The sequence below is a fragment of the Acinonyx jubatus genome, chromosome A1 (assembly GCF_027475565.1).
Source record: "Acinonyx jubatus isolate Ajub_Pintada_27869175 chromosome A1, VMU_Ajub_asm_v1.0, whole genome shotgun sequence".
Lineage (NCBI taxonomy): Eukaryota > Metazoa > Chordata > Mammalia > Carnivora > Felidae > Acinonyx > Acinonyx jubatus.
In genome coordinates, this window is record NC_069380.1 from 102,837,133 (window position 1) to 102,864,135 (window position 27,003).

A 27,003-nucleotide genomic window follows, 5' to 3' on the forward strand; every position below is an offset into this window, starting at 1 on the left:
CAAAATTCACTCTCACTGGATAGCAATACCCATACATACCAAGACTGTCTAAATATTAAAAAAAAAAAACTATAAGAAGGAAAAATCAAAAAATTGTACATGCTATTATTTAACAGCATACTTCCAGAGAACAATCCTCATGTATTTTATAGAAAGTGTACCAGGAAGGTGAGGAGGGCTTACCCTTCCCACAAAGAATTATAATTTGCAAGATATATTCCATTGATACTATGGAGACTGACTCTTTCACAAAGGCAAGATACAGTGTTGGGGTTTTATTCTTCTGATTCATCCCACGAAAAAGTCACTGATCAAGTACTCCTTAGCCAGGTAGCTAGATGCGTGTTGATTTAAAATCCTTCTAAAGATAACCCTCTGCACTGTGAAGAGGCCTTCTTAGCCCTGGGCATTTCATTCATCATCCTTAGCTTTTGCTGAAAAAACGTCGGCTGCTCACCTCTCTCTAAAGATCAAATCTACTGTGTTCAAGACAAACTGCTTCCTTCTTAGGGCTTTAAAAATATATGTTTACTTCTAAATCCTAATGAAGATATATGACTTCGAAAGCCACAAAGTAGAGGTCCCAGAAATGGCTTTTGAGTGCATCCCAAGAAAGGTTGTTAGGTTGTAGGCATAAGAGGCTTCTGCTGCCTTGAATCAATCCCTTAAAGTGTCCTCCAAGCTCTCTGCAGTCTGTGCTATCCAGCAGCCTTGGAGGGTCAAAGAAGGGCCATCCACTGGAAATGACTTGCACCCTGACAAAGAACAATGAGACGATTCTTCTTCCCTTAAAGGAGAATAATCCTACGCTCTTTTCATACAATATGCTCAGAGGGGAAGACCAAAATGGCAGCAGAAAATGCTTCTCACAAAACGTGTAATAATAATTTTCTTTACTTGAGCCCTTCGAAAGCAAGTGGTTAAGAGTATTTTACCAGACTAGGAGATTCTCAGAGAGACATCAATGTCCAGAAGAGTTCAAAGCTCCACCACTCAGTTGAGAACAAAGACATCACTTTGAAGGACAGATGCCAGCTCCCTCTTTTCCCAGAACCTCAAAGTGAGGCACATTCCTGTCAGAGGTCTTTATGGAAAAACAAGGGGAAAAGGAGGTGTGAAGATCCCGAGCAATTTTCAAAAGACCACTCAGCAGATCATCAGGAAGACTGTTTCCTGCCTCTAACTGGCTACTTTTCATTTTCTCTAACACAAGAACTGATCCTGGTACCCAACTACTAGATAACCACAGTAGCAAAATTTCTCTTGTTAAGGAAACCAGCCGAAAATGTAATGTGGAAAAGCAAAACATCCTCCCCACACACATCTTTATTCTCAAGATACTTTGGGCCACAATAATCTCTCCTGACTCTGGAAAGCAGATTGTCAGGTCCAGTGGTTTTCAAACCTGGCTCTGTGGATGCCCTTTTCAGGGAATACTTGGGAGAGTTTTAGAAGAGCCAGGTGAACTCTGCCTTCCTTGACTTCAACCAGAAAAGCTCTAAACCTACTTAAAGGGGCCATGATTTTTAAATTTTTATTTAACAATCTAGGGGAACCCTATTCCTTTAAAAATGAAGGAATCGAAGAGAAGTTAAATAACTAGAGAGAAGTGTTGGCAAGAGAATGAGTGGTGGAGATCAATATGTAAATGAAGAAACCAATGTCTGAGGTCTAAACAAGAGAAGGAGGTGAAGTTACCTGATCATAGGACCCAGAAGGATGAGCGCTTTCAAGAGATGGTTCCTCATAAGCATGAATTACAAATCCAAAGTAGGTTTTGTTGACTGACCTAATATTCCTTCCTGGGAACCTCATTTTCTCATAACAGTGAAATAAAAAAATGGCAGCATGACTATTGGCCTCTTTCATCCCAAATGCATTTTTCCTGCTGCAAATTACTTCAGTGATTCTATTCCTTTTCTTGTCTCTCCATTCTGCATCCCTCCTTCCCACAGCTACCTCTTCAAACGCCAACCCTTCCGTGAGGCTCCATTTTGAATCAGTCAAACCAATTTGGGCCCATACAACTGTGTGTAAGTTATCTTATCCAAAAGCATCAGTTCCATCTTGTACCTGTGGGCAATATTGTTTTCTGGAAGGCTCTGAAAAGAATACTTAAAACAATACAAAAGGTAATAGAAGACCATTAGCCCCCTTCATATAGTGGTAACAGTGGAACCACATGGCATGGAGGACCTACGGCTGGAAGGGTCCTTAAACAGGCCATTCAGATCACCACCCTCTTCACAGAACAACATCCTTAGGCTCTGACAACAAGAAACAATTCGGAAAGCAACCAGAGATGAACTTTAACACAAACTTTAAATAAAACTGTTCACCTGCCTTCTCTTGTCAGTTCAATAATCCCATTTCCACATTCTGTTCTTGCATTTTTTATATTCTATTTCTAATCGTTTTATTTTGACCCTTTATATGCTGGATCTGCAAATGCCCCCTCTCATCCTGAAATGCCAGACTACCCACTAGGTTTCAATAGGGTCTGAATATGAAAAAGAACAGTTTTCTAAGCTCCTCCGCATTGTATTCTTTTATGTTTTAAGTTTATTTATTTATTTTGAGAGAGAGAAAGCAAGCACATGGGTATGCAAGCAAGGGAGGGGCAAAGAGAGAGAGGAGAGAGAGAATGCCAAGCAGGTTCCACAGTGTCACTGCAGAGCCTGGCACAGGGGCTCGATCTCACGAACCATGAGATCACGACCTGAGCTGAAATCAAGAGTTGGACGCTTAATCAACTGGGCCACCCAGGCAACCCAACCATACTATCTTCTTAATTGGGCATCTGAGTTACCCAAAGCCTACTGGCAAGTAAATACCTTTATTAACATCTTTGTACAGTATATTCTCTTTTTTTCTCTGCAGAGGTATGGATGGATCAAGAAGGGGAGACTGAGAGAGAGAGAGGGAGAGAGAGAGAGAGAGAGAGAAGGAAGGAGAGACAGATTGATTCAGAAACTCATTGCTCACGTTTTTGTAAGCTTTTCTGTTCAGCACTATTTTCTGGACATCTTTCAATACCTTTAAAATTGATCACCGTTATTGTTTGCATGATCTGACAGTATTCCACCAACTGCACACCATAACTCGTTTAAATCCAAGATGAAGCCTGCCTTCCAAGAAATTGCTTCTTTAGTCTGGTCCAAAGTGTTGATTATTCCAAGAGTTCCTAGCTGGGGTCCTTGTCTGCTTTCCCCTCGACAACGCATTATCTACCCACTGTTGATCTTACCCTCCTAAAACACACGGACGATCACGCTACTGCCTTTGTTACAACCTTTCTACTGCTCTTCCAGTAAAATCCAAACTCCTGCTCAGGGCATCCAAGACTCTTCCAGAACCTAGCCTGGATTTCCTGCTCCATTCCTAATACCTCCCATTTCCTCCAGCCCCTCACATAACAGATTTCTCACCATTGTCTGCTCACTCCACGGAAACTCAAGCCTCTGTGCATTCCTGTAATGTCCTTCCCCACCTTGTCTCCGTGAAAAATTTCCACTCCTCTTTTAAGATCTTCCTCCAAAGCCTTCTGCGCCACCAACAGAGTTAGCTGATTTCTTTTCTCTGTGTCTGAAGCCACCTCTTTATTTCCATGCAAGGGCACTTATCATATTGTGTTATAATTTTTTATATACACGTTTCTCTCTCCTACAGTTCTGGCTTCATCCATAACGTTTTGTACCGTAACTGTCACTCAGGAAATGTTTGTTGAGGTGAATTCAATCCCTCAACAAACAATCCCTCCCTCTCTCTGCCCCTCCCCTGCTCATGCTCTCTCTCTCTCTCTCTCTCTCTCTCTCTCTCTCTCTCTCAGGCTTACAACTACATGGGGTAAAACATTCAGTGAAGCTGAAATTCTGAGTCCCAAGGATGAAATGCATTTCCACCCACCAAGGTTGTATCCCCGGTACATGAGCAGCAATTCAAATGGCTAATCTATTTTTTCTCCACTAATTTCCAGCTTCTATGCAAGGGACAGAGTCTTAAGAATGCTATCATTGGTAATATTTGAGCTGTTTCTACTGTAAGGAAGGAAGGATGAATTCAGGCATTATGTCCAACATGCTATAACAATAAAAAAAAAACCTCCTGGAAGAAGCACCCACTATGAGATAGCAGTCAGTACTGTTACAGGAAATAACAGAAGTCGGCCAACAACATATAAGTAACATTTAAACGTGATTATGGGCAAATGTGAAATATTTCATTAACTTTACCAGTCTTTATGACTTCCTGTTTCTTTCCCTTTCCAGAAAATAATACACAACTTCCTGCTGAACAGAATCAACCAAGAAATACCAAATGATAGGGGTGCCTGGGTGGCTCAGTCAGGTGAATGTTTGACTCCTGGTTTCAGCTCAGGTCATGATCTCACAGTTCGTGAGTTCGAGCCCCACATCGGGCTCTGTGCTAATGATGAGGAGCCTGGTTGGGATTCTCTCTCTCTCCCTCTCTCTGCCCCTCCCCTGCTCATGCTCTCTCTCTCTCTCTCTCTCTCTCTCTCAAAATAAATAAATTAAACTTTTAAAAAATAAAAAAAAAGAAATATCAAATTATAGATGACCTGGTCTTACATGGTATTAGGGAAGAAAATAAAAGAAAGAAAAAAAAAATAGAGAAGTTGTCTAGATATATTGGTTTCAATGATATTAATGTTTAGTTTCCAGCTTCCTCTTAGGGTTTCTAGCCTTAGTGGAGCGTGACTATTGTCCTTTCAATAAAATACAGTCCTGCAGCACTGCCATAGTGATCACCTAGAGTTTGGCTTTGCTTTGCATTGTTTTTGTGTTGTTTCTAATTGCCACTGATTTATAGGATGCTTGACCTCCTCCGTGTGGTTTATGTGGACACTGAAACCCAATAAAATCAAAATCAACACTGCAATAAAGCGGGTCTCAAAAAATATATAATGTTGCCAACTTAACGATTCTTTCCTTAAAAACCACCAGACGCACCCAAGCGCAGATTTCCCTGAAGCCAAAGGAAAAAGCCATCCTTCCTCGACTGCTCCACTTTTTCAAGAAGTGTAACAAATGAAAAAATGCACAAATCCTAAGTGCACAGCGCGATAAAAGTTCGCAAAGCAAGCCTGCCAAGGTACCCGGTACCTAAATCCAGGCAGCGCCCCAACATTTCCACTTGCTTGCACTGTCCAGCCTATCTACCTAAGTAACCCATATCCTGGTCGAACTGTACATTAACTTTGCCTGTTGTGGAATTTTACATAAGTGACTTATACACCATGTACTCTTGTGTCTGGTTTCTTTTGCTCCAAATTCTATTGTTGAGATGTATCTTCGTTTTCACCTGTACCAGCAGCTTGGTTCACTGTCGTTGAGAGACAGAATCCCTCTTCCTCAGTTTCAGGAGCATCTAAACAAACAAGCCAGCCTTCCTGGGAAAACCCGTCGAGACACGTGGAGCCCAGCGTCAGAATATAAACACGGTAGTCAGAAGAGGAAACAGTGAATACGATGACCTTTTGAAACAGCTCAAAGTCAACTTTTCAGAAGCAGCTGTTTGAGGTGAGAAACGGAAGGGCAAAAAGTCGTGTGAGAGAAGCCAGAAAAAAAAAAAAAAAAAAAAAAGGTCTTGGAAAGAAATGCCCAGAACTGAATCACGGATCTTGGTTCAAAAGAAAAGAAAATTGGTCCTTCTGAAAAGATTTTGATGTAGGCTGCCTTTGCACTCATCTCTTTAGCAAAATCGTGCTTTTTTTTTTTTTTCCTGCCTCTGCAGTTATGCAGTTGTCCTTAGGGCCACAGCTCTGTTAAGGGAGAAGATTTTCCCACAACTTTTCTCCCACTGTATGGTATGTGACCAAATGATTCCTCACAGAAAAAAAGGCATTTCCATTCTGTTTCTGACTCTTTTACTTTTCTCCAGTTCCTTTTCTTTTTAAGTAATCTCAGGGTACTTGGATGGCTCAGTACGTTAAGCTTTTGACTTCAGCTCAGGTCATGATCTCGTGGTTCGTGGGTTTGAGCCCGGCTTCTGGCTCTGCGCTGACGGCTCGGAGCCTGGAACCTGCTTCAGATTCTGTCTCCAGCTCTTCCTCCTCCTCCTCCTCCTCTGCTCATTCTCTGCCTCTCTGTCTCTCTGTCTCTCTCTCTCTCTCTCTCAATGTAAATAAATATTACAATTAAAAAAAAAAAAAGCTTTAAATAATCTCTACACCCAGTGTGGGGCTCAAACCTACCACCCAGAGACCAAGAGTCACATACTTTACCGACTGAGCCAGCCAGGCACCCCCTATTTCTGCTTGTTTTATTTTTTTTTTTTTAAGTTTATTTACTTTGAGAGAGAAAGAGAGAGCACGAGCGGGGTCAAGGCAGAGAGAAAGGGAGAGAGAATCCCAAGCAGGTTTCACACTATCCACATGGAGCACAGTGCAGGATTTGAACTCATGAACTTTGAGATCATACCCTGAGCAAAATCAAGAGCCAGATGCTTAATCAACTGAGCCACCCAGGCATCCCTATTTCTGCTTCCTTTAAACAGGTTATCAAAAGCTTTCTTTGTGTTTGATATTTCCATTACAGTGAGCAATCCTGTCATAAAACTTTATAAAATTAATAAACTATTTTTACCAGGTAATTCTGAAATTTAAGATACTGAAATTTTTTTCTAGTGTTTCATGAAATTGCATGCATTTAAAACATAAATTATTTTTATTCCATTATGAAGGTGTTTATTAGGGCAATTATGAAAATAATCTCATAAACATCAGTGCCATACTGTGAAAATAAAAATACCTTTTTTCTTTTCCCTTACAAAAAGACTCAAATTCACACACACAAAAAAATTTCACTAGTTTAAACTAGAACTCACTTGGGGCACTTGGGTGGCTCGGTCAGCTGGGCATCTGACTTCGGCTCAGGTCATGGTCTCACGGTTCGTGAGTTCAAGCCCCGTGTCGGGCTCTGTGCTGACAACTTGGAGCCTGGAGCCTGCTTCGGATTCTGTGTCTCCCTCTCTCTCTCTCCGCACCTCCCCCATTCACTCTCTGTCTCTCTCTCTCTCTCTCTTAAAAATAAATTAAATTAAAAAATAATAATAAATAAAAATAAAATAGAACTCATTTGAAATATAATTACTATAGTTTTGAAAAGGTATTAACTAAGTGAGTCCAGTGAATCTGGAAAAAAAAATTTTTTTTAATCCAAGCTTTTCCCTACACCCTTCCACTTAGGGAAGGTTAATTCAACTTGTCACAGATATAAAATATTTCTCAGGATATTTACCACATAAGAGAGAGAGGAGGTGTGACTGGTCAGCACATAAGTAGCCGAATTCTGGTTTGGTTTTTTTGTGTTTTATTTAATGTTTATTTATTTGTGGAGAGAGCATGAGTGGGGGGGGGGAGTGCAGACAGAAGGGGAGAGAGGATCCAAAGCTGACTCAGAGCTGAAAGCATAGAGCCCGACGCGAGGCTCGAGCTCATGAACCGTGAGATCATGACCTGAGCCAAAGTCGGACGCTCAACGCACTGAGCCACCCAGGCACCCCGAATTACAGTTTTAAAGCCAATTCCAGGTATAAGAGGACATGGTTCATTTCGTTGGCTACTAAGATGGGCTGCAGTAGTGAATTAAAAGGGGTCTTAAATTCCTTGAGCTCTTTCCGTCAAGAGATGGAGTCTACTTCCCCACAGCTGAGTCACCTTGTGATTGCTCTGACCAAGAGAATGAGACAGATGTGCCGAACGTGACTCTGAGCTCAGGCTTCAAGAACCTCGTGATTTTGCGGCCCCACCACCCCGCCTCGTGCCCCAGACCTGTGGCCTCCAGAGGAGAAAGCGTGTGACTGGGGAGGACAGCACGCAGAGCAAAGACAAGCTGTCTGTGTTGCGGTCCCTGACAGTGACGGGTGGTTTTTTGTGTCAACATGACGAGCCTCACAGCTGCCCAAATAGCTGGTAAAACATGTCTTGGTGAGTCTGTGCGAGTGTTTCTGGATGAGATTAGCATGTGATGCAGTAGATTGAGTGAAGAGACCTGAGGTCACCAATGTGGGCAGGCAGCATCCAATCTGTTGGAACAAAAAGGGGAAGAGCGGACGAACGTCTCTTTCTTCTTGAGCCGGGATGTCCATTTTCTCCTGCCTTCAGACATGGGAGCTCCTGGTTCTCAGCCTTCAGGCTCGGCCTGAATTATGCCACCAGCTCTGCGGCTTGCAGACAGCCTTCACAACTGCCTGAGCCAATTCCCACAACAAATCTCCTCATGTATATTGAGATACAGTGAAACCTTGGTTTGGGAGCCTAATTCGTTGTGGACACATGCTTGTAATCCAAAGCACTTGTCTATCAAAACGAATTTCAAGGACCATTGGCTCAGGTGTGATCATGTGACATTCAGCATCACATCCTACTCATATCGCCAGACATCGCTCATTTTATCTAGTTAAAATATGTTAGAAATGTTTGCTTATCTTGTGGAACACTCGCCGGAACAAGTTTCTCGCAATCCATGGTTTCCCTGTCTATCGTATTGGTTCTGTTGCTCTGGAGAACCCTGACTACTACACTGACCAGCAAGCCTGCAAAGAGAACGACCAGCTGCATATCCCCAGGTAAGAGCAGCAAAAAGAAACGCCTAGGTGAGCCCAGCCCAACTTTATGAACAACAGCAAAACAACAGGCCATTTCAGCCACTAAATTTGAGGGAGGTTTGCAACAGAGCAACACAAAACAAAGACAGGGACCCTGAGCCCATTTCGTGGGCTTTCATAAGCCCAATTCAATTCAGGAAGGAAAACAGACCAGTACACTTGGGGGCAGAGAGCGAGAGGGAGAGCGAGAGGGAGAGGGGGTTACTATCACGTCTCCTACTTCAAATTTCTACTGCATTTTTCTGCCTAATTTAGTCCCAATTTATTTCAAATCAGAGCAACTATAATTAATGCCTAGTATCTGTCTCTGACCCCATTTACTTCCCAAACCAATCCCATCTCCATGGTACCACCAAAATATCTAGGATCCTAATTAAAATTCTCCCTGCCACTACTCTTCCCTTCAAACACACTTCTGCTCATGGGGTAAAGTCCCGAGCCTACCATTCATACATAACCCTTCATGAGGCCCTTCCCCAAGCAGAAGAGGCAGGAATATTGACCCATTGGCTCCCATCCCCCATGATCAAGGATTGCTCCCAGATGTGCTAACCTCCCCCGTGCTTCCAAGCTGGGTATATGTCATAACCCAGAAAGTTCCTTATGGTGTGTGCAGCACCAAAGGAAATCCTGGGGCATTAGGTGAGGACTTGAAGGGGGACCTTATCACCTTAAAATGAGTGGAAGCCTGAATGGAACTGTCCACTACATTCACAGCTGAAATCTGAGCACAGTCAAGCACATGTGAGTCAATGTGCCAGATTTTTAAATGTTTTTAAATGTTTATTTATTTTTTGAGAGAGAGAGCATGAGCAGGAGTGGGGCGGAGGTGGGGGGGGGGGGGAGAGAATCCCAAGCAGGGTCCACTCTGACAAGCAGAGCCCAACAGGCGGCTTGATCTCAAGCACTGTGGATCATGACCTGATCTAAAATCAAGACTCGGGTGACGTAACCAACTGAGCTCTGTAGATGCCCTGAGTACTTGTTATTATGAGTCTGAGGTCATATTTGAAGATTCATTTCCTTGGGAATCCCTCAGGAAGCCTTAAATTAAAGGTCTTCTGAGAGGGGCACCTGAGTGGCTCCGTTGTGTTGGACTCTTAATTTCAGCCAGGTCACAATCTCACGGTTGTGAAATTGAGCCCCACGTGGGATCGAGCCCCCTGTCGGGTTCCACACTGAGTGTGGTGCTTGTTTGAGGTTCTTTCTCCCTCTCCTTCTGCCCCTCTCCCCAACCTGCGCTCTCTCTAAATAATAATAATAATAATAATAATAATAACAATAATAATAATCAATCCAGTTACTTACTTAATCTTTTTTAAATTCTCCTTTAAAAAGTTCACCTGGGAAATGCCTGGAGCCCCTGAGGTGGTTTTGCAAAGCCTGGACCTCCACGAATTACTGGAACTTCTCCTTTCAGACACTATTACCTCAATTAAACCTATCTGTGGCCAGGATGGTCTTTCTGGAACAAATTTACGGCAAGACAACCAGAAACATCGCTAGAGCCACTTGATGTATGATTATTTTTTTAAAAAGCTAACTAAAAATTCTACAGTATTACCTGGGAAACCCGTTTTCCAGACTCTGTTTCCCAAGCCCCACATAAGAACTATAGGATTCTGAAATCTATAGCAATGGGTGGGAGGTGGGGAGGGGGGGGAATTGCACAAGCTCACTGTATGATTCTAAGACATACCTGAAAGTTTGAGACAAACAGTTAAGAAAAATGGCGGGTCTCTAAAACAGGCTTCATTCACCACTAGGTGGCGCCAGAATTTCAAAGATGAAACTATCTACTGTATACCTTTCCCTTCGAGAATACAGGATATTTCCCATTTTTCTCTCTCTTCCACATCTCTCCAACTTTCAGAAAAGGGCTATACCACGCCAAAATAAATATTCCACTAATTATCAATGTGGCACTTCTTCGAATTTATTTTGGTTATAACAGACAGTCTCCTTCTGCAGGGACCTTAGAGGGGGCTATTTCAGTGCCACCCCACACCTTCCCTGAGCATCCCTCCTTTCGGAGTGCAATGTTTGGAAGAAGTTAATCCACTGGCCTCCATAGCAAGGAGTGATTGGACAAAAAAAGAATTATATGACAAGTTCCCAAAAGCCATGTTTAACCATTTGTAGTTTGATCCCTGCCCTCTCCTGGAAACCATGACTTAAAAAATACACCAGAATCACCAGTTTATCCTTTCCAAACCTCCACTGCCTCAGTGCAGAAGTATCTGATGACTTCTTAACAGTGTTGTCCTTTCTTCTATCTCAGAGTTTTTACACATTAAAAAATCCCATGCACGCCAGTCAGAGTGGCCAAAATGAACAAATCAGGAGACTATAGATGCTGGAGAGGATGTGGAGAAACGGGAACCCACTTGCACTGTTGGTGGGAATGCAAATTGGTGCATTTCCACTCTGGAAAACAGTGTGGAGGGTCCTCAAAAAATTAAAAATAGACCTACCCTATGACCCAGCAATAGCAATGCTAGGAATTTACCCAAGAGACACAGGAGTACTGATGCATAGGGGCACTTGTACCCCAATGTTTATAGCAGCACTCTCAACAATAGCCAAATTGTGGAAAGAGCCTAAATGTCCATCAACTGATGAATGGATAAAGAAATTGTGGTTTATATACACAATGGAATAATACGTGGCAATGAGAAAGAACGAAATATGGCCCTTTGTAGCAACATGGATGGAACTGGAGAGTGTGATGCTAAGTGAAATAAGTCATACAGAGAAAGATAGATACCATATGTTTTCACTCTTATGTGGATCCTGAGAAACTTAACAGAAACCCATGGGGGAAGGGAAGGAAAAAAAAAAGAGGTTAGAGTAGAAGAGAGCCAAAGCATAAGAGACTCTTGAAAACTGAGAACAAACTGAGGGTAGATGGGGGGTGGGAGGGAGGGGAGGGTGGGTGATGGGTATTGAGGAGGATACCTTTTGGGATGAGCACTTGGTGTTGTATGGAAACCAATTTGACAATAAATTTCATATATTGAAAAAATAAATAAATTTTTAAAAATCCCATGCAGATAATAATCTCATTTAAAAATTTTTCTGAATACAGGTGCCTGGATGGCTCAGTCAGTTGAACGAGTGACTCTTGGTTTCCACCCAGGGTGGTGATCTCATGTTGTGGGGTGAAGCCCCATATCCGCTTCCAAGTTGGCAGTGTAGAGCCTACTTGGGATTCTTTCCCTCCCTCTCTGCCCTCCTCCTCTCACGTGTGCACATGTACTCCCTCTCTCTCTCCCTCTCTCTCTCTCAATTAATTAATTAATTAATTAATTAACATTGGGGGCACCTGGGTGGCTCAGTTGGTTAAGCGCCCGACTTCGGCTCAGGTCATGATCTCACGGTTTGTGAGTTCAAGCCCCGCCTCGGGCTCTGTGCTGACAGCCCAGAGCCTGGAGCCTGCTTTGGATTCTGCCTCCTTCTCTCTCTCTCTGCCCCTCCCCACTTGTGCTTTCTCTGCCTCTCAAAAATAAACACATGTAAAAATAAATAAATAAATACATACATACATACATACATACATACACATTAAACATTTCTTTCCAAAAAGTACATTTGTTTGAAATCTGCTTGAAGACACTGTGTGTAGCCTTACATGTGTTTGATTATTTTTAAGTGTGCGCTGAACAGAAATGGCTGGGAAGATGAGCAAGACAGATAACATTTATTTTATTAAGCCTGCACATATCTACTAAGCCACTGTATGTACGAGGCACTGTGAAACACACCAGCAGGGAGATGTGGGGTTGAACACAACAAAGAGAGGGAAGTTCTCATGGACTTACCTTCTAGTTGAGAGAAACAGGTGGGAGGGTAGCAAAAAAACTAATAAAATACCAAGAGGGACAACTCCTTTGAAAAACAAAGCAGAATGATGTGATAGTTTCTGCACAACGTGGGATCATTTCTGAAAAGGTGGTCAGGGAAGGCACCCCTGAGGAGACAACATTTGAACCAACAACAAATGAGGATGAGAAGAGCCATCCAGGCAGAGGGCAGAGCAAGCGAAGCAATCTGGGGTTGAACAAGCCTGGTACGTTGCAGATCGGGAAAGAAAACAACGTAGGGAAGGAAGCATCGGCCAAATGAGGTTGGAGACATGAGCAAGGCCAGAGACTGCAACTTAGATTTTCTTTTTTTTTTTTTAGCGAAATGGAAAATCATCAGAAGGTCTTAAGGAGCAAAGTAACATGGTCTAAATTTTTTCTTTCTTTCTTTTATGTAACAGAACACTTAATTACATCAGCTTTCCATCAACACACTGGTCATTTAATGAGGATTATATTGGCTATTACCAGTGGTTGGCAGGAGCTCTTCCACTGAAGGCTTCCATGGTTTCCAATGTATCATTTTTCCTGCCAGACTTTTTTTCAGCCTGAAGAATCACCTCTTCTAGTTGGCCACCCTGAAGTGGGTCTTCTAATTTCTCAACATCTGGTTCCGCTTTAACCATACCCCACTTCTCATTTGTAATCCATTCTATATACTTGCTGTAAGCTGCATTTTTAGGAATTTGCTCAAGAACATCAAGAATCTTTGTGTACGATACTCTTAGACTCTAGTGTGGACCCTCACATACAGCCAATCCCACAAAGCTGGTGGTCTTCCTCAGCAAACTGGCCAAGACAGTGCCTATATTTATGTCTTAGATCATCTTGGCTCCTGATTGCAGACAGAACACAAGTAGAAACAAATGGAACAGTGCGGTAATTGTCCTCATAAGAGATGATGTAGCTTGACCAGAAATACACATGGAAATGGAGAGAAGCAGTCACATTCTAGATGTGTCTTGCAAGAACAGACTGGGTGATACAGTGCACATGGTGAATGAAGGTATCAGAGAAATCAACATCTAAATTGCTGTTTGACATGGCAGACATGGAGGCCAATTACTAAGGGTTAACTGGGCAAGAAAATTTTAGAGGAAAGCTCTGAATTTAAAATGCTGGTTTGGTCACACTAAATCTGAGATGTTTATTTAATACAGGAACAGTCAAGAGAAAATTATGAGATTTCAGAGTCATCAGTCATCACCACATCATAAGAATAGTATTAAAGCCCTAGGGCTGGATAATATCACCTAGAGAATGTGTAGAGATAGAGTATCGGGGATTGCGCCCACTGACTCTACATTGTGGATGTACTGTTACTCTCTCAGTAAGACTACAGTAGTTATGAAAAAAAATGATGTAGTTAAGATCAATATCAGCAAGGTGAGAATAATAATACTCCACATAGTATTGCAAGAAATAAATAAGCAATACATAGAATATCTAACACAGGGCCTGACACAAAGTAGACAACCAAGAAAATATGATTTTTTTTTTAAGATTTTATTTTTAAGGGGTGCCTGGCTGACTCAGTGAAACATGTGACCCTTGATCTCAGGGTTATGAATTCGAGCCCCATGTTGGGTGTAGAGATTACTTAAAAAGAAAATCTTAATGGGGCGCCTGGGTAGCTCAGTTGGATAAGTGTCTGACTCTTGATCTCGGCTCAGGTCATGACCTCACAGTTTGAGAGTTCTGAGTCCCACTGCACTGACCTTGTGGAGCCTGCTTAGGATTCTCCCTTTCTCCCTCTCTCTCTGCCCCTCCCCTGTTCTCATGTGTGCACTCTCTCTCTCGCTCTCTATCAAAATCAATAAACTTTAAAAAAGCAAATATTAAAATAATAATAATAATAAAGATTTTCTTTTGAAGTAACCTCTACACCCAACATGGGACTCAAACTTATAATCCCGAAACCAAAGTAACACATTCCACTAACTGAGCCAGCCAGGTACCCCAAAATATTATTTTTCCCCGTTTCCTTCCTTGGTAGAAAGTGGAATCAATAACTGGTCACAGCACATTCATAATCACTGTATTTTTTGACCCTGATGAAAACAATTATTTGGATGGTGTTCTGGCACTGTGAATGGTGACATTTACATTATTCAGTAACTTTTGCGTGTGGGGCAGGAAGAGAGGGATGGAATCCAGAGACACCGCACACATTACATCCTATCTTACCACCCCCCATTTTGTGACCCTCTTTATACACTTTTTTGTTAAAATAAAAGCATTGTTGCTAGAAAGAAAGAAAGAAAGAAAGAAAGAAAGAAAGAAAGAAAGAAAGAAAATGGAATTAGCCGTAAATTGCAACAGAACAAAAGATCTATTAGCTCAGATGTCTTTATAGCCAAAGGAAATTGTAAGAATCATCTGACTGTACATTTCCAAAATGGCATTCTTCCTTTAGGTTCTTAAGAGGTTTCCAGGATCGCTATGACAGACTTCTTGAATACAGACCTTCACAAAGGTCTCTAAGGGATGGATGGACCTTGTAGATAGCATTTCCCAACTTTCACATGGGCTAGGGAAATTGTCCACAGACCACAGTTCAGGAAAGCACTGATTGACTCCACACCCACATTTACAGATGAGGAAGCTGAGCACAAGGGGGATTAAGTCACCTGGCTTGGAGCTTATTGTTCTAAAAGGCACCATTACGATGACAACACTTGCCCCCACTTTCCCACCAGGCTTCCCCGCCGAGGGGCCTCTTCCTGTTGTTTTCCCAAAAGCTGAGTTTATGAGGGGTCTACAATAGGCTCTCAGGTTGATAAGATGACTCTGGTAGGGCTCGAGCTCCTTCATGTGTCTGAAGGAGAATGCATGCGGTTCAGGAGGTACTGCCTAACTCGAAAGACGATGTTACATATCCATACTATGGAATGGGAGGCAGATTTTTAATTTTTTTCAGAAGTACAAATTAGACACTCCAACTATTACTACATTTATGGCTTTGCTATATTTATGGCTTTGCCTCTAATCACATGTGTGACTTTGGATCCATTCACATCATGTAAAATCTCTGAACTATCATTTATCTGGCTGTTAATAATAAGGGCCATAAAATTAGAGTTAATATTTGCTAAAGCTTTGGCCCATATTCAAGGTTTCTAAATCAGCAGTAACTATCTTTACCAATGATCAAAAGAACGCTGGACTCACTTTCTGAAAAGTCAAACCTTCTGTTTTTCCCTAACTTCTTTCTGTAACTGTGAAGTTGAGCAGGAGAGAGACAGAGCAGAGCTTTGCTGAGGGCCTTTCCCCACCACCGTTTTGCAGAAAAGAAAACCAGAGTACATAAATGCGAAACCCTTAGCACGTCTGAGGGTTCATCACGCATGAGGCAGGAGGCAGGACTGGGGGTCACCTTTGACTGGTGCTAGCCCTTCAGTGCAAAACCCTGGAGCGCAGCTGATACAGGGGATGGAAGAAGGGCTTCTGTGAAAGACCCGAGAAGAGTGAGTCATGGGTAGTGTGGTCTGCTGTGCAGGGGGAGGCTAGCCTGGGGAGTGGGAATGCCGTGGGGGAGGTTGGGGAGCATGCGTGTGGGGACGTCATGGCAACTGTTTGTAGGTCTACCGGCTACAGCTTTGAGATCTCTAACTGATGCCACCCACCTGACCTTAAAACTATGTTTTCTTGTGTCTAGTAATAGCCTTCTGAAGTGCATGGGACTACGATCCCAGGAAGATTCCATTGCATGCCCTAAGTTTCCCATCTTCACTTACTGAAACCAAAGACACTCTCAAACTTACATTCGTTTAGCTCAAACACCTGACAACAGTTAAAATATAATAGTCCCTGGGAGTACTTACTACTGACTTAAACTATTAATTAGTATTACCAATATAAGATGTGAAGTTGTTAGCTATTACTGCTTACCCGTCTCAAAACATACGTTTTATTGTATTTTAATTTTTATTTTTATTTTAGAGAGAGAGCAAGCAGGGGAGAGGGGCAGAGGGAGAGAGAGAGAGAGAGAGAGAGAGAGAGAATCTTAAGCAGGCTTCATGCCAACGCAGAGCCCGACACAGGGCTCGATCCTGCCACCCTAGGACCATGACCTGAGCCGAAATTAAGAGTCAGATGCTCAACCGACTGAACCACCCAGGTTGGCCCCTCAAAACACAGGGGTTTTAAAAATCTATTTAATATTTCTTAGGAGGCTACCGGTTGGCAGGTAGTTCTACTAATCTAGACCTGTCAGATTTTATCTGGGCTCGGTCTGTGGTCAGATGGCAGGTCAACTGGGAGCTGAGGGCTCCATGATAGCTAAAATGACTCAGTTCTTCTCCATGTGGCCTCACATGGAGCATGCCCCAAATACAGACCTGTTGTCATGGTGACCACAGAGAAGCCAGAGAGGGAGCAGAAACATGTAACATTTCTTGAGGTCTAGACTCAGAATTGTCACATCATCACTTCAGCCACACTGTACTGGCCAAAGCAAGTGACAAGGCCAGCCCAAATTAGAGTGAGCAGGGACTACAAAGATATTGGGCAAAGGATACGGATAAACAGAGGCCATTAATTTAATCGAGATCATCAACACCTTCAGACAAATTTTGATTCAAAGAGTAGAAAAGGGAGGATAGAGAATAAAAGTTGTGTGCATTCTTAATAATCCCATGCCTAGAAATCTTCTTCTATTATCTAGCCTTGAACTCAAGTAAACTGTACTCTTCCTTCTCATTGGTAAATCTTCGTCTTAGTTTTTCCTATACAAGTAAATCACCTCCACACATACATTTTGTTTTGCAATGGTTATAGATTAAAATTTATTAAATACTTAAAAGTAGTTTATCATTTGAGTTCAGCCAATGTCTTTTTTTTTCTTTTTTTTTTTTTTTTTTTTGAGAGACCAAGAGAGACAGAGGGTACAAGTGAGCAAGGGGCAGAGAGAGAGAGAGAGAGAGAGAGAGAGAGAGAGAGAAAGACAGAATATCCCACATGGGGCAGGAAGAGAGAGGGAGAAGGGGGCTCACCCAGGGCTTGTGTTTTACCCAAAGCAGGGTTCACATTCACCCCAAGCAGGGCTCAAGCTTACCCGATGTAGGACTTGAACTCACAAACTGCGAGATCGTGACCTGAGCCAGTCAGATGCTTAATGACTGAGCCACCCAGATGCCCTCATTCTTTTTTTATTCTTCTAATTAAGGAGTAACTTTAGTGTTTGCATTAGTGATTTGATGGAACAGCTAAAAAGAAAGAAGAATAAAAAAGATCAACTTTTTTTACAACTACTTTGCTGTAAAATAACCTTTTCTAGTATGACAAATTTATCAACAGGAAATACTTATTGAATCCCCACCATGAGAAAAGAACCATAATGAACACAGCACAAAACACATTTCTTTAAAAGTATATTCTGGAGGGCACCTGGGTGGCTCAGTTGGCTAAGTGTCTGACTCTTGGTTTCAGCTCAGGTCATGATCTCGCGGTCGTGAGATAGAGCCCCACATCGGGCTCTGTGCTGACAGTGTAGAGCCTGCTTGGGATTCTCTCTCCCTCTCTCTCTGCCCCTCCCCCACATGCACTCTTTCTCTCAAAATACATAAGTAAACATTTTTTAAAATAAAAATAAAATGAAAGTATATTCTGATTATAGAAAGCATAGCTGAGGCAGCGGTGATAAAACATTGATAATATCATTTAACAATCAGTATCAAAGTTGTTGTGTTGGGCATGTTCAATGTAAACAATGTACAGTCATGGGGAGCCTGGGTGGCTCCATTGGTTAAGCATCTGCCTTTGGCTCAGGTCATGCTCTTACCGTTCGTGGGATCGAGCCTTGTGTCGAGCTCTGCACTGACAGCATACAGACTGCATGGGATTCTGTCTCCCATTCTCTCTGCCTCTCCCCTCTTTGGGCTCTGTCTCTCTGTCTCTGTCTCACTCTCTCTCAAAATAAACAAAAACTTTAAAAAAAAAAAAAAGGCAGAGTCATACAAAGAGGAGGAAGTGAGAGGAGGGAGAATTGAGGTGCAATCTCTGAGGTAGCACATTCTCACTATCTTCTGAAGGGAGGAAAGACATAAAGATTGGAATAAGACATAGGTCATCATGAGCAAGGGGTCAGTGTAAGTGACCTCACACCAGCATCAAGATAAGATGAAGCTCTCGAGGTGAGAAGGAATATTATCTTAGGAGTCATACAGAATGTTGCTTTTTCATAGGTGTGTCAGGCAGGGGTAGACTTCAAACTCTGGTTTACCAGAAAGCTCCAAATGACACCTGACCTGTCTGAGCTAACCACTCGCTGCGCCCATGGAGGAGATGGGAAAGCATCGGTATCTGCATTTGAGTCATTTGCTGACCCACACTTGCACGTCTCAGGCGTGGCTGTGGCCAATCACATCCCCCTGAGCAGAGTCTGAAAGAGAAACCTTCTGAGATAGCACCTTATACAGTGAGGGAAAAGCAGGCCACCTGGCTGAAAGGGCTGTCACTGGCCCGATCAGGAGTAAACTCAAAGTTCCTTCCTGGTACTCCCCAGAGTTTCTTGAAGATCAGCTGACCTCTAAAAGAGAAGATCAGCGGCCTCTAAAAGATGTGGAAAAGGCAGCAGGCCATTCAAGCAAAGAGGAACATCCAGCAGATCTTACAAGCTCAGCTCCTGCCCCATAAGAGCATGTTCAAGAGGAGGGAAGTGAAGCCAATGGACCCAGACCGACAACAGTAAGTGACAGGTCTCAGACCTGGAAAAAACAATAGGTGAGAAGAGGGTATTGCCTCTTTGTTATATAAAAGGTCTCTCTTTAGCATCTCAAGGACAGAAAGCCTCCACTTGAGGGAGGTCTTTGGCTGCCCATTGGGAGCATTCTCCTTGTTTATCATCAAGGGCTTGAGAAAAAACAAGAGTGATCCCACATGCTTTAAGAACCTAGGACATATTAACCTACGACACAAGCGTATTTTGCTTCTAGGGTTATTGCGTCGAAGAACTGGCAAGGTTTGAGGGTTTTTGTATTATTCAAATCGAAAAAAGAGACCTCGAGTAGAGAAGGACAATGAGCAATGCTAGGAAAAGCTTGAAAAGTATGGTTGCAGTCCAGGACTCCATTTGTTCAAGAGAATTCAGTATTTTCCAGTGAAAGGAAAATGGGACAGAAAGAAAGAAAGAAGGAGGAAGGAAGGAAGGAAGGAAGGAAGGAAGGAAGGAAGGAAGGCAGGAAGACAGGAAGGAAGACAGGAAGGAAGGAAAGGAAGGAAGGAAAGGAAGGAGGGAGGGAGGGAGGGAAGAAGGAGAGCACTGAATCCTAACCACTAGACTATCAGGGAGTATCTAAAGGAAAGGAAAAAAAAAAGGAAGGAAGACAGGCAAGGAGGCAAGCAGAAAGACAGAAAAATACAACAAAAGAAAATGCAATTATGACACACTTGCACTTTCGCACTTGCATGTTTGAGTTTTAAGTTCCTTTTAATCTAGAAAGATAAGTTTGGTTTTAGGTGCGATTTCATCGACTTCCTTGTAAGCAGGCACTAAGGGTGAGGTTTTTGGTGTTCTGACTTTTGCTTTGTTCTCTAGTTTACATTTTGTAAAACCTCTGGGGGAGTACCAATTATATGGGGAGGAGTTTAATTTTTTTAAAAAATTCCTCGAGAATTCCAACTCTAATTGCTTTAAAATCCCTCAAAGAATGCTGTCTTAAAAAGAAAGAGAATTTTATGGGAAGGTTGTTAGGCTCAGCCCAGACCTAGGGCAATAATAGAGAAAGCCTCCAGAAACACATTTAAAGGAATCACCATGGGTACACACAACACTGGGAAGACAAACATTGTCCATGAGACGTGACGGGAACAGAAAACGTAACATAAAATGTAAATGGGCTGACGAGACAAGGAACTACGTGCTTTCCTTTACTTCCAGGAGACCATGTGTAATAAGGGAAAGATGCGTGCCTTTTGATTCTGCAAAGTTGCCCTTCAATCCTAGTTTTGTAGCTGTTTAACTGGAAGTGTGGACTAGGATAAGAGACCATGTCTCTGGAGTTTGGTTGTCTTATCTCCTTATCTTCTGGAGATAAGGAATGCTATTCCCTAGCATTATTGAGAGGATTAAATAAGTTTCTATACATAAAGTACCAGGCATATAGGAATTTAACAAGAATTAAGTTCCCTTGCAGTCTTTATCCTCTGTCCCTGAAAAATGAACAAACACTAGAACGGAGTTTCAGAGATAAACAGCCTATGTCCCCACAGCCCCCCATGATGGTCTGGTCCAAACACCAAACCCCACCTTAATTCACAGCATTTTCGTGGGTGTGTCAGGCAGGCATAGACTTCGAACTCTGGTTTACCAGAAATTTCAAAATGACATCTGAACCCGTCTGGCTAACAGCTCGCCAAGTCTATGGAGATCGGGAAAGCATCTGGATCTGTACTCGAATCTCAGCTTGCTTACTCACAAACTAGGAGACATGGACGAGTTCATTAAACGGTCTGAGCCTCCGGCTTCTCTGCAAAACGCGGGCGATAACTCCCGTACAGAGTCACTTCCAGCACTGCACACAGCATGGTAGCAAACTGACCGCCTTCACCACAACTGCGGTGACCTTTAAAAAACTCTGTCCATTTGTTACCCAATTAGGTCATCTTCTGCATTTGGGGGTAACTAGGAGAGAATATTTTGTATTTGTTGATTAGCCCTGTGCATTCTTTCCTCCACAAATTGCATGCTTATGACCCGGCTCACATCTTAAAAGGTCCTATGAGCTGAATTCTCAAGACCAGACTATCCTAGACGGCACCTGTTCTGAAGTCGGCCCAGCCTCGCTGCTCTTCACTGTTTTAAAACCCTGCAGGATGAATCTTAAATCGAAGACCGGTAATCACTGGCAATAGCTCGTGCTATTATAAATGCCTGATGATTCTGTAGAAAGTCATCATTTTTAGTGTTCTTGGTTATTACCATTGTCACAAACAGGTGAAATAAGTATCTAAACAACATGATGTCACGACTGTCAATCAGGATAGAGGGAAAAGAGCAAAAATGCTGGCTCTAGACTTACATAGTATACATAAAAAAGATAAAGCCTGTGTCTCCGGGGCACCTGAGTGGCTCAGTCGGTTATGCACCCGACTTTGGCTCAGGTCATGATCTCACGATCTGTGAGTTCGAGCCCCGCGTCTGGCTCTGTGCTGACAGCTCAGAGCCTGGAGCCTGCTTCAGATTCTGTGTCTCCTTCTCTCTCTCTCTTTGCCCCCCACCTCCCAACCCCCTGCCACTCATGCTCTGTATCTCTCTCCCTCTCTCTCTCAAAAATTAATGAAACATTTAAAAAACTTTTTAGTAAGATAAAATTTTTTTAATAAAAATTTACAACATTTAAAAATTTAAAAACTTGGTACTTCAAAAGACACTGTCAAGAAAGTAGGGGCACCTGGGTGGCTGAGTCAGTTAAGCGTCCGACTTGGTTCAGGTCATGATCTCACGATTTGTGGTTTCAAACCCCACATCAGGCCCTGTGCTGACAACCTGGAGCCTACTTCGGATTCTGTGTCTCCTCTCTCTCTGTCCCTCCCCTGCTCATGCTCTGTTCGCTCTGTCTCTCAAAAATAAATAAATGTTAAAAAGGAAAGTAATGAGACAACCTATAAAATGGGATAAAATATGTACAAATCACATATCTGATAAAGGACGTATATCCAGAATATATAAAGGACACAACCCAATAATAAAAAGACAACCCAATTTTTAAATGGGCAAAGGATTTGAATACATTTTTCTCCAAAACAGATATATGAATGGCCAAAAAGCACAGAAGAGATGCTCAACATCATTAGTCATTAGGAAAATGCAAATAAAGAAACATGAGATACCAGTTCACCAAAAAGAAAAAAAATAGTTAAATGTTGGCAAGTGTGTGGAGCGATCGGAACCTTCATCTATTGCTGGCTAGAAAGCAAAATGGCACAACCGCTTTGGAAAACATGTTGGCATTTCCTCAAAAAGTTAAACATAGCAATTTTACTCCTATGTATTTAGCCAAGACCACTGAAAATACATGTGCACACAAAACGTGTACGCAAATTTCCATAGTAGCATCATTCATAATGTCCAAAAACCAGAAACAATCCAAATATGTACCAATTGAAACATGGATCCATAAGGTGTGGTATATCCATAAAATGGAATATTACTGGCTCATAAAAGGGAAATTGTGATGCATACTACAACTTGGAGGAAACTTGGAAACATGTAGGTGAGGGAGGGGTGGGTGCCTGGCTGACTCAACCAGTAGAGCATGCAACTCTTGATCTCAGGACCATGAGTTCAAGCCCCACGTTGGGTGTGGAGTGTATTTAAAAACAACAACAACAACAACAACAACAACAACAACAACAAGGTGAAAGAAGCCAGTTACAAAAGATTACATATAGTACCTCCCATTTATATGAAATATCCAGACTAGCTAGATACTTTCTATCTCTACGTGAAATGTTTCATCCATAGAGACAGAAAACAGTGGCTGCCCAGAGCAGAGAAGCAGGGAGGTAGGAGGATGGCGATTAACTGCCGGTTACAAGGTTTCTTTTTGACGAGGAAAATGTTCCAAAAGGAGATGAGGTGAAAAGACAGGGTGAAAAGACAGTACCTCTGTGAACATGCTAAAAATCACTAAGCTAAATACTTTAAACAGGTGGACTTGATGTTATTAAGGTGTTTTTTTACTCTTCAAAAATAGTTCCTGTAACTAAGGCCCTATGATTTTACTATAAATGTTGGTAACAATAATTATAACAGCTTATTATACAGCTGTTATATTATAAATTATAATTATAAATTATAAAAGCTTATTATGTTTCAGGCAATATTCAAAGTCTTTACAAGTACTAATTCACTTTCCTGACAAACCTGGTAGGCAAAGACCATTATTATTCCCATTTCACAGATTAGAAAACTAAGCTATTAAGAGGCATCATAAGAATTCAAACATAGAGGGGCACCTGGGTGCCTCAGTCGGTTGAGCAGTGGACTCTTGATTTTGGCTCAGGTCACGATCTCACGGTTCTTAGGATCGAGCCCTGTGTGAGGCTCTGTGCTGACAACATGCAGCCTACTTGAGATTCTCTCTCTCTTTCTCTCTCTCTCTCTTTCTCTCTCTCTCTCTCTAATTACACACAGGTGCTCTCTCTCGACATAAATATTTAAAAAAGAAAACAGAATTCAAACACAGAGAGTCTGTGTTTTTAAATAAAATATATACCTGCTCCTGTAATCCAACAGCAAAATATGGGGAGGAAATCGCTGAAATTCAGAGAACTGGGGAAATTTTAAAATATTGTAACAAACAGGGGCACCTGGCTGGCTCAGTCAGAAGAGCATGTGACTCTTGTCTCCGGGTTATGAGGTCAAGCCCTATGGTGGGTATAGAGATTACTTAAAACTAAAAAAAAAAAAAAAAAAACCAAAAAAAAAAAAAATCTTTAACATAAAATAAAATATAATAAACGACAGAGCTTAAGAAAGTTAAAGCCTAAGAGCAAAATAATTTTTTTTAGTTACTTCACACAACAGCAGTGGAAAATGAAAGGCTGTCGATGACATGGCCATGTCCCTCTCTTGTCCTACATGAAAACAATATTAGTGGCTCAGTCGGTTAAGCGCCTGACTTCACCTCAGACTATGATCTCGCGGTTCGTGGATTCGAGCCCCATGTCGCATCCTCTCTGAGAAGGACTCATGACTTCAGAGGAGGAATTAACCTCCTCTCCAATTGTGATCACAGAAGCCACAGACCAAAGGGGCTTGACAGGAAGGAACAAGGGACCTGAGATATGACCTATTTCATTAGTTAGACTGAGCATTCCAGGCTGCTTGGGGGGGGGTGGGGGGGGGGGCCATTAGCACCAATGTCAATACCCCATGGGCACAAATTGGTAGTACTTGATCTCTCTCTCTCTCTCTCTCTCTCTCTGCGATTAGATTTTCCACAAGCCACATGCAGGCCCACAGCTGATGTCACATTCCAGAGAAGGAAATTATATCTTTGGATTGTATTATAATAAGACCACTCAACCATATCGCTAGTATCTTCTGCATGCTTACTGAGTACAGGCTTCATGCTTAAACTGTATGTTATTGTAACAAGTCCTCTCCAGAGCCTTTTGAGACTGATACTGTTATTGCCATTTTTCCAGATGTTTGGAGAGGTTAAGAACCTTTCTAAAGTAACACAGCAAGGAAACAATGGAACTACCCTTCCAATGCAAATAACCTACCCTCCAAACACACATTATAAATCACTCTAGAAATGTGGATACATTCACAACATACTGAAACCGGTTTTCCATATACAGCTATTCCAAGATGAAGTCTGAATTTCAGGGCAACTCCACCAGAATACACACTTTTTTGCCCAAAAGTTACTAACATACACTTAAGAGTATAAAATTAATTATATTAATAATAACCTGAGGGGCACCTGGGTGGCTCAGTCAGTTAAGTGTCTGATTCTTTTTAATTTAATTTAATTTAATTTAATTTAATTTAATTTTTGTTTTAATTTTAGAGAGAGCATGCACAAACAGGGGAGAGGGGCAAAGGGAAATAGGGAAAGGGAGAAGGAATCTCAAGCAGGCTCCACACTCAGCGTGAAGCTCCATGCAAGACTCAATCCCACGATACTGGGATTATTACCTGAGCTGAAATCAAGTCACACACTTAACCGACCGAGCCAACCAGGTGCCCTTTTTTTTTTTTTTTAAGTTCATTTATTTATTTTGAGGGAGAGATAAAGCATGCACACACAGGTGGGGGAGGGACAGAGAGAGAGGGAGAGAGAATCCAAAGCAGGGTCCACACTGCCAGCACAGAGCCTAATGCAGGGCTCAGACACAGGGCTCGAACTCACAAAAGGTGAGATAATGACCTGAGCCAAAATCAAGAATCAGATACTTAAGGGGTGCCTGGCTGGCTTAGTGGGTTAACTGTTAAACTCGTGGTTTCAGCTCATGATATCACAGTTAGTGAGTTCGAGCCCCAGGGCAGTTCTCTGCTGACAGCACGGACCCTGCTTGGAATTCTCTGTCTCCCTCTCTCTCTGCCCCTCTCTCTCTCTCTCTCTCAAAAATGAATAAATATTAAAAAAAAAAAAAATACTAACCTGAACACAGCATAATCCACCAGATAAATCTTAAAGCACAAATACCTGTAACACTGCTCAATTGTAGAGGAAATTTAGTGTATTTTTAAATGCATATTCACAATCCATGCCTCTGGAAAGTTCAGTTTTGAAGCTGTGATGTTTATCTGGTGTTTTCAGTTTGGTCTTGTGCCCCAGCATCCCATTCCTACACCTCAAGGAGGAAGGGCAGGGCGGATGGGGGGGGCCGATAGGCATGAGTTTCCCACCCCCCACCGAGCTGAGCACCAGTAAGCATATTAGGTCCCTATTTGTGGACTTCAGAATGGCTAGACATAATAACTAAAGATAGTCATCATTGAACAAGACTTAAATTCTTGGAACTACAGACCTTGTTTCATTGAAGAAAGAAAACTCGGGTTTAAGGAGAGAAAATTAGGGCTAGAGAAGACTTTCAACACCATGTAAGCTGGCAGTGTTAAACTCAAAAGCACGTTTTTGAGAACTCAGTGAATCAAAGCAGGCAGAATGAGCCATGGAGAGGGCTGAGGGCAGAGGCAGCCTGCAGAGATCAGCCCCGCCACAAGGGGGCACTACTACTTCGTATCAGCCAACTATTACCACACTTGGCAGATCCGATTTTCTAGGCAAGGTCAGATAAAAATGTTTTCTGTGAAATGTACAAGAAATTTCTACTTATGAAACATGGCAAAGGCCAAACAGCAGATGCCACCAGGCCAAATCTAGCCTAATATCTTTTCATTCAATAGCAAGGAAAAAAGTGCAGAGATGTTCATTGAACTTACCAAATGCGAGAGGCGAAATTCATTGTCCTCTTTTCTACCTCAGAACGTCTTTTACAGCCTCTACTTATAAAGATATAACATGTGACTGGGGCACCTGGGTCCGACCCTGGCTCAGGTCATGATCTCACCGTTCGCGGGTTCGAGCCCCACATGTGGGGGGAGCCTGCTTGGGATTCTCTCTCCCTCTCTCTCTGCCCTTCCCCCACTCGCGTTTTCTCTCTCAAAATAAACCTTTTTTTTTTTAAAGAAAGATATAACGTGTGACTTACTGGAGAGCATCAGAAAAATGAGATATTTGAATCATCGGTGGTCTTGCTTCAGGCTCCCTGCTGTCAGCTTCTGTCTTGTTTGGTTTTCGTAATCTCAGTTTCCATGGGAGGAGATAATAAGGTCTCTGCAATCTTTATTTTACATGTATTCTACCTACTGCCATTTTTTTCCAGTGTGTGTGCTACTGTTATAACTGTATTTATATAAATAGCCTACTCCAGGTGTTTATCTTTGATTGCCTGATCTTTGTTTTAATTTTCACACACAAAAATGAAAGCTACGGCAAAGGCAAGCAGCACCCTGAGCAACGGCCACGTCTAAACAGCTGGAGGGGTCAAA

The 27,003-nt window shown here is 42.2% G+C and overlaps 1 protein-coding gene and 1 long non-coding RNA gene across 2 annotated transcripts in view; one reads left to right on the forward strand and one right to left on the reverse strand.

Moving 5' to 3' along the window:
• Nucleotides 1-27,003, reverse strand: part of LOC128315023 (uncharacterized) — a 180,725-nt gene that overhangs the window by 121,762 nt on the left and 31,960 nt on the right. The window lies entirely within an intron of this gene.
• The window catches only part of GRAMD2B (GRAM domain containing 2B), a 126,914-nt gene continuing 118,946 nt past the window's right edge, over nucleotides 19,036-27,003 (forward strand). The window contains exon 1 of the mRNA XM_053220367.1: nucleotides 19,036-19,178. Within this exon, the coding sequence (XP_053076342.1) occupies nucleotides 19,051-19,178 (128 nt within the window). The 5' untranslated portion in view covers nucleotides 19,036-19,050. The remainder of the gene's footprint in view (nucleotides 19,179-27,003) is intronic.